The sequence below is a fragment of the Acomys minous genome (genome assembly GCF_964271855.1).
Source record: "Acomys minous genome assembly, chromosome: 12".
NCBI lineage: Eukaryota > Metazoa > Chordata > Mammalia > Rodentia > Muridae > Acomys > Acomys minous.
This window is the reverse complement of record NC_140493.1, coordinates 2,973,294-2,980,924: the sequence shown is the minus strand read 5'-3', so window position 1 is coordinate 2,980,924 and position 7,631 is coordinate 2,973,294. Positions and strand designations below refer to the sequence as shown.

Here is a 7,631-nt window from a genome sequence, read left to right as displayed (position 1 = left end):
GTCTTCTACAATTTATTTATTTATTTGTTTATTTTGAGACGGGGTTTCTCTGTCCTGGACTCACTTTGTAGACCTGGAACTCACCGAGACCCACCTGCCTCTGCATCCTGAGTGCCAGCTGCTACAATCTACTTCCAAACTCCTCACAGCCAGACACTGCTTTACCTTTCAGTCCCTCCACGTTAGATTTTGATTTCTATGATTTTATGTAACTAGATTTTATGTATCCCTTTCTGCACGGGCTGTTATTCTTTTTAAAAAACATTTGTTATGTATACAGTATTCTGCCTGCATGTACACCTACAGGCCAGAAGAGGGCACCAGATCTCATTACAGATGGTTGTGAGCCACCATGTGGGTGCTGGGAATTGAACTCAGGACCTTTGGAAGAGAAGCCAGTGCTCTAAACCTCTGAGCCATCTCTCCAGGCACCCCCTCCCCATTATTCTTTTGAGTAGAGTCTTGCTGTGCTGTTGGGGCTGGTCTTGAACTCCCGGAACCAAGATCCTCCTGCTTCAGCCTGTACCACCAACATGCACGGCGGTGTACTTTCATATGTATCCAGAGCTGACTGACCCTTCTCTGCCTCTGCAGCTGCTGAGCTCAGACCAGCATGGGTGTGGCGTGTCCAAACTCGGGTCCTTGTTGGTTGCACAGCAAGTGTTTTACCACTGAACCATCTCCCCAGTCTCTCCCTTAAACCTGTGTTTAAATTTAATGTATTACTAGCTTGTGTGTGTGTGTGCGCAAACACTTGTGAAGGCCAGAGGACAGCTTTTGGAAGTTGGTCTCTCCTTCCACTCTGGGTTCTGGGGAGTGAACTCAGGTCTGGCTTTCATGGCTGCTACTTCAGCAGCATGCATGAGCATACATGTGTACAAACATGAATAAACAAAGCATAATTATAATTTTGGGTTTTTCTCCCCTGAAGACAAGGTTTCTCTGTGTAACCTTGCCTGTCCTGGAACTCGCTCTGTAGTCCAGGCTGGCCTTGAACTCACGGAGATCCACCTGTCTCTGCCTTCCAAGTGCTGGGATTGAAAAAAAAAAAAAAAAACCACCCACATGGTCATGTCACTTTCCTACTCAAAACCACAGTGGCAAGTCAGGGTTCTTGGGACAGAACATGCTGTCTCTTACCAGACCCGCCCGCCGTGATCTGGCCCTACTGCCCTCAAGCTGCCTCCTCTCATCTCTAGGCCAGTGAGGTCCTCCCTTTTCCAGGGACCCTTTTCACTTACTTAGTGGCTATGCACGCCTCAGACTCCACCTCAGGCATCGCCTTCCCACAGGAAAATCGCCCTGGCCGGGTAGAGTAGGAGCCTCATCTCTGCACTCCATCGCTCCCGGAAGCTCCAGGTGTTGGCTGTAACCACTGTGCGAGGATTACAGTGGCTTCCCTAGGCTGTAGGTTCCAAAGTGGAGGTGGGGAGAGGGCTCCCCTATCTTCACAGTTATCTCTCTCTGAGTGCCTACCAGGGGCCTGACACAGTGGGCATGCACTGAATGTAAGAATGTGTTTGCTGGCACACGCCTTTAATCCCAGCACTCGGGAGCCAGAGGCAAGAGGATCGCTGTGAGTTCGAGGCCAGCCTGGTCTACGAAGTGAGTCCAGGACAGCCAAGGCTGCACAGAGAAACCCTGTCTCAAGGGGAAAAAAAAAGTGTTTTCTAAGTGACCAGAAGAGCAGGCAGCTGCTCCTCTGCTCCACCTGATGGAGCAAGCGGTGAGCTGCACCCCACCCGCCACCACACCCCGATTCCCCTAGGACCTTATTTGCGACACTCCGGCATCACACCTCGGCCCCCCTCCCCAAACGCTCAGGCCCTAGCAGAGGCTCTCGGGTGTGGGAGTCAAGCCACAGGAGCCCCGACATCAAGGTCCTGAGAAAGCCCACCCCATAGCCCCATAGCAGCATCTGAATTTTTATTTATTTGTTGTTGCTATTATTATTATTTTATTATGTCTACGGGTTGCTTTCAGATTTAGAAGCAAGTCTGAAAAATCACAGGCTTTATGATACTGATTTAATACGAATCAAGTTAATAATTTAAATACTTAAAGGGAAAACTTAAAACACCTAAAATAGCTCCAAAACAGCCTTTAGTTAGTGCACCCTAGTCAGGGGAGGCACAGGGTGTTAACCGGAACCTGGGAGTCAGGACACAAACCCTGAATCTGTAACTGCTCTTTAGATCAGTTTTTTTTTTCTTTTCAAATGTTTATTTTTATTTGTGTGTATGTCTGCTTGAACATGTGACACGCGTGCGCAGGTCACACGGAGTCCAGAACCTGATGGGGGGTTAGGGGAGGAACTGTGCTCTCAACCACTGGGACGACGGGCGTCTATGGGGTGCAGTGGGTCTCCCCACGGTCGCTCCGAGGCCGCTTCCCACTGCCGTGACCACCACGTGGGCCATAAGGTCACAGCGACTGGCCGGTCCCTTTATCTCTACCGCACAGTGCTGGGCAGATAGTCTGGTCCGAGGAGGAACTGTCCCGAAAGACGTCATCTTTACTCCTCAGGGCGACTGAGGGTGGAGCACTCGGACCACAGGCCAGCACCTGCGGTCCATCCCAGGGCAGGGAGTGGGGGAGGGAGAAGGATAGGAGGGGAGGGAGCCGGAGGCGGGGCCGTCAGCAGAAGCCCAGGTCCGGCTTGGAAGGGCCGGCCCGCGGCTAACCTGTGTCCTCACCCAGAACGCGAGCGGAGGAGCCTGGGAGCCCAGGAGTCGCCTGGACACCAGCCCTCCGCAAGCCCCGCCCTCCCTGGGGGCGGGCTCCGCCTTCCTCGGGAGGGGGGCGGAGCCAGAGAGGGCAGGGTCGAGGGGGCGCCATCCCGGCGGCGAGGGGCGGGGCTTCCGGCGGCGACGCGCAGCGGACGGGCGTCACGTGACACGGAAGTGACTCCGAACAGGAAGAGGACGGAAAAAAATAACCGTCCGCGACGCCGAGTGGGAGCGGACCCGCAGCCACCATGAACAGCAAAGGCAAGGCCGGGGGGGGACGGCGGGGGCCGTCGGGGAGGCGGGCGGGTCCGGGGCGAGCGGGTCGGGGGCCGACGGGCTCGGGTGGGCTGTGGCGCGCCGCTCCCGGGCCCGGGGCGGTGTCTGACGTGGCCGCCTCCCCCCCACACACACACCCCGCAGCCGCTCGGCACCCCCGGCCCCCATAAACTCTGTGGCGCAGTTTGGAGCCGCGGGCTCCCGTGTGTGTGTGTGTTTGTGTGTGTGTTTGTGTGTGTGTGTGTGCGTGTGTGTGTGTGCGTGTGAGACGTGGGGGCGCTTTCCCGTGACGGGCACCCGCTGGAGCGAATGGGAAGCTAGAGCAGGGGTTTGGGTAGGCCAATGGGGGGCCGGCAGAGGCGGGGCCCCGCGCCGCGGAACAACAGGCCTCGGCCGCGCTTAACTAGTGAGGTGCCGGCCCCGCCGCGCGCCGCCTCCCCCGCCTCCCTTCGCCTCTCGGCGCTTTTCCCCCCTCAGGGGCCGGGATTGCTCACCGTGCGTCCCTGGGCTTGCGCTGCGCTTCTACACCCCTCCCGCCGTCGTCCTTACGGTTGGTTAACTTCCACTCGCTCGCTCTTTTCTGGAAGTCGACCTTGAATAGGAACCCGTGAGGGAAACACCCAGAACCGTTGGGTCCCACGGAGTCTGGACTGGTTACAGCCCAGCCCGGAGGACACAAACCAGGGTAAAAGTCACCTAAGACACCAGCAGCCCACAGCCTCAGGAGCCTGCCCTTTATTGGGGAGGGAACGTGGCCAAGTTAGACTTGGTTCCTCCATCAGTACGCGAGTGGGAACAGCACCTTCTGCCCAGTCAGAACCCAGCACCTTCGAGGATGCAGGGACAATCCTCATTGTCTTGGCTCCAAGAAAATATGCAGTTCTATCCATCTGCATGTCTCCTGCTTGCTCCCCACCAAGTTGGCTACCCTGTGCACCCTGCCCCATTTGTTGGTTCTGTTTACAGATTTGTGATTTTAAGTGAGTGTGTCTGTCTGTCTGTCTGTGTTACGTGAACTTGAGTGCAGGTGCCCACAAAGGCAGAAGCTTGGGTCGAAAGGAGGTTGTGTCAGACGTCGGATGCTGGGAACAGAACTTGGGTCCTCAGGAAGAGCACACTTTGTAACCCCTGAGCCATCTTTCCTGTCTGCCTCCCCCTTCAGATTTACTAAGCATCCTCTCCCGCCCCCCCCCCCCCATTTTGTATTCCAGGGCAGTATCCAACACAGCCTACCTACCCCGTGCAGCCTCCTGGGAATGCAGTGTACCCTCAGACCTTACACCTTCCTCAGGCTCCACCCTACACTGATGCACCACCTGCATACTCAGAGGTACTGTGCTTCCTGCTTCCTAGACTTTGAACGAATTGACATCACAGTCTTCAAATCTGACTTCACAAACGGGATGCTCTGTGGATAACCTAAAGCATGAGCTGATAATTCCCACTGGGATTGAGAGTGTTGTCTGATTATTTGACAAATGCTGAGTTGAGTTGAGTTTGGGTCCCTTGAGCCCAATAGTAGCAGTGGCAGCAGATGGCCCAATATTGTGTGCCAGTGATTGGAACGCAGCGTGTAACCTGCACACTGGGGACTGAGAGTGGACTCCCGATCCCTACATGGTGGCACAGGCTGCTAGCCCCAGCACTCGGGAGGCCGAGGCAGGAGGATCCTGAGTTCAAGGCTGCCTTGTCTCCAAAATCCGATGGGGGATTACCCTGCACTAAGTCCTGGACTTGGTCCCCAGCACCATGGTGGTACAGGCTTGTAAGAGGTGAAGGCCAGGTGGTGGCAGCACACGCCTTTAATCCCAGCACTCAGGAGGCAGAGGCAGGTGGATTGCTGTGAGTTCGAAGACGGCCTGGTCTACAAAGAGTTCTAGGAGAGCCAAGGCTACACAGAGAAACCCTGTCTTGAAAAACAAAACAAAACAAAAAAACAAAAAGAGGTGAATGCAGGAGGCCCAGGAGCTCAGGGTTGTGCATCCTGCACAGTTGAGGGCTGGCCCCGCTCGGGAGGTGGTTCTGAGTAGGAAGGTCACGAAGTAACATTTGTCTTCCCTTCTGCCTCTTCAGCTCTATCGTCCAAGCTTTGTTCATCCAGGGGCTGCCACGGTGCCCACCATGTCAGCTGCGTTTCCTGGCGCCTCGCTGTACCTGCCTATGGCTCAGTCTGTGGCTGTCGGGCCTTTGGGCTCCACAATCCCCATGGCCTATTACCCAGTTGGTCCCATCTACCCACCGGGCTCAGCAGTGCTAGTGGAAGGAGGCTACGATGCTGGAGCCAGGTTTGGAGCTGGCGCTACTGCTGGCAACATTCCTGTGAGTATGGCCCTCATGTATGTGTGTATCGGGGACTTTCTGGAGTGAGGTCATGAGCATTCTCCCGCCATCCCTGGACAATAGTGGTCAGGGGCAGCACAACTATTGCCCTCTCACAGGCAGAAATGTGGCCGATTGGGACATTGGACAGTCTTTGGTTTTGGGGTTGATTAGATTTGTTTTCATGCTGGCTAGCTGAGCAGTAGTGGTTCACACCTTTAATTCCAACACTCAGGTAGAAGCAGAGACAGGCAGATCTCTGAGTTGGAGGCAGCCTGATCTATAAAGTGAGTTCCAAGACAGCCACGGCTATACAGAAAAATCCTGTCTTGAAAATCCCAAAAAATGAAAAACAAACAAACAAACAAACAAAACCAACACTACTACTAGCTGCTAGCTCCTTTTTCAGTAGGTTTGCACACAGTGAACTGGCCTAGTGGAGCTGTTGCTGCTGCTGCTTTTTTAAGATTTATTTACTATGTATAGTGCTCTGTCCACATGACCACCTGCAGGCCAGAAGAGGGCGCCAGATCTCATTATAGATGGTTGTGAGCCACCATGTGGGTGCTGGGAATTGAACTCAGGACCTCTAGGAGAGCAGCCAGTGCTCTTACCCGCTGAGCCACCCCTCCAACCCCCCTGAAGCTTCTTGTTGAGTCAGCACTTATTGTTTGCCATGAGGGTGAAATGTACTAGGACCTCAGTGATTAAGAAAGTAGAATGTGTTGCCCCTGGTCAGTGGATTTAGGCACCAGGTCCTCCTGCTCAGTGCTCCAGTGTGTGGCTCTAGCCAAGGACATCCTCTCAGGAGCCACATTCTAGAGTGAGCTGGCAATGGCGTCGTTGCTGACTTAAGTTAAAGCTCTGCAGTCATTGAGCGTGTAGCCCAGTGGTAGAGCATATGCTGGTAAGTAAAGCCCCACATGCCCACAAGGGGCCCTGTGGGGTGGGGTGGCTCCCCTGAGAAGGAGCTATTAACAGGCTGCTCTGAGAGCTGGGGCCCTTGGAGTGAGTGACAGGCTTCCTTTCCCGCCTGTGTGGTGGAGTCAGAGAAGGCAGAGATGCTCTAGAGCTGAAACTGCAGCAGAGTGAGCTCCTTAAAGTGCTGTGTGCTGGGGTGTCTCCTGCCTGTAACCCCGCCTCGGGGAGGCTTTTAGGCCGAGGCTTCCTTTGAGTTTAGTGTCAACCTGGGCTACACAGCACGGACCAGGCACGTCAAGGCTACACCGTGAGACCCTGGGTCAACCCACCCAGACCCCTGCAAAACAGAAGTTAGAGTTGGCACCCACCCACCTTCTTGAGCGGCATTCGCCTCCCGCGCGCCCTTCCCTGTGCTCACCGTACCTTGTCCTTCCTTTGTAGCCTCCGCCACCCGGATGTCCTCCCAATGCTGCTCAGCTTGCCGTCATGCAGGGGGCCAACGTTCTGGTAACCCAGCGCAAGGGGAACTTCTTCATGGGTGGCTCAGACGGCGGCTACACCATTTGGTGAGAAGCCGTGGCCGCTCCTGTGCCGGGAAAGACATCACATACCTTCAGCACTTCTCACAATGTAACTGCTTTAGTCATATTAACCTGAAGTTGCAGTTTAGACACATGTTTTGGGGGTGTCTTTCTGGTGTCCAAACTTTGAGGCACTTTTCAAATTTAATAAGGAACCATGTAAGGGCAGCAGCCCCTCCCTAAAGTGGTCTGAGGTAGGGCGCCACCCGTTCTTCAAATGACTGTGAGTGGCGCAGCCCCAGGGCGAGAGTGACACTGTGCCATGCTGGCCTTTGCTTCTAGTAGTAAAACATCAAATTAGGTTTGGAGGGAACTTTGATCTTCCTAAGAATTAAAGTTGCCAAATTATTCTGATTGGTCTTTAATCTCCTTTACGTCTTTGATTTCTATTACTTGTTAGATGAAATGCATTAGCGCCTGCCTCCTCCCTCCCCTCCTGCTTATGGATCAGTGGTGCAGGACAGAAAGCCAGTCAGACTCAGCCCCTTCTCGCCTTGCACCTGTCCCACTTGCCAGTTTTTAACTGTCTTTAATAAGGATCCTCTGAAGCCCCCATGTGCCCCGAGCACAGACCCCTTTGTTCGGGTTTTACAGATCTGCAGGCGAGGTGACCCACCTTGTGAACCGTCTCTGCATCACCACGAACCCAGACTTGCTGTGGTGCAGAACCTGAACTGAAACAGCAGCTCTCAGAGCAGACTGTCCCAGAAGAGTTTCTTTAGACATGACAGGCAGGGAAGAAAGATGCATATCAAAAGCTTGGCTTTGAGGCCAAATTAAGAGAGCTTCAGATCAAACCCCAGCT

General features: G+C 54.3%; 1 protein-coding gene across 1 annotated transcript; it reads left to right on the top strand.

Moving 5' to 3' along the window:
- The first annotated feature begins 2,833 nt into the window (after positions 1–2,833).
- DAZAP2 (DAZ associated protein 2) lies at positions 2,834–6,952 on the top strand. The gene is made up of 4 exons (XM_084802877.1): positions 2,834–2,990; positions 4,217–4,335; positions 5,079–5,324; positions 6,687–6,952. The coding sequence occupies exons 1-4, from the start codon at positions 2,978–2,980 to the stop codon at positions 6,813–6,815; spliced, it is 507 nt and encodes a 168-aa protein (XP_084659003.1). The 5' UTR covers positions 2,834–2,977; the 3' UTR covers positions 6,816–6,952.
- The last annotated feature ends 679 nt before the right edge of the window (positions 6,953–7,631 follow it).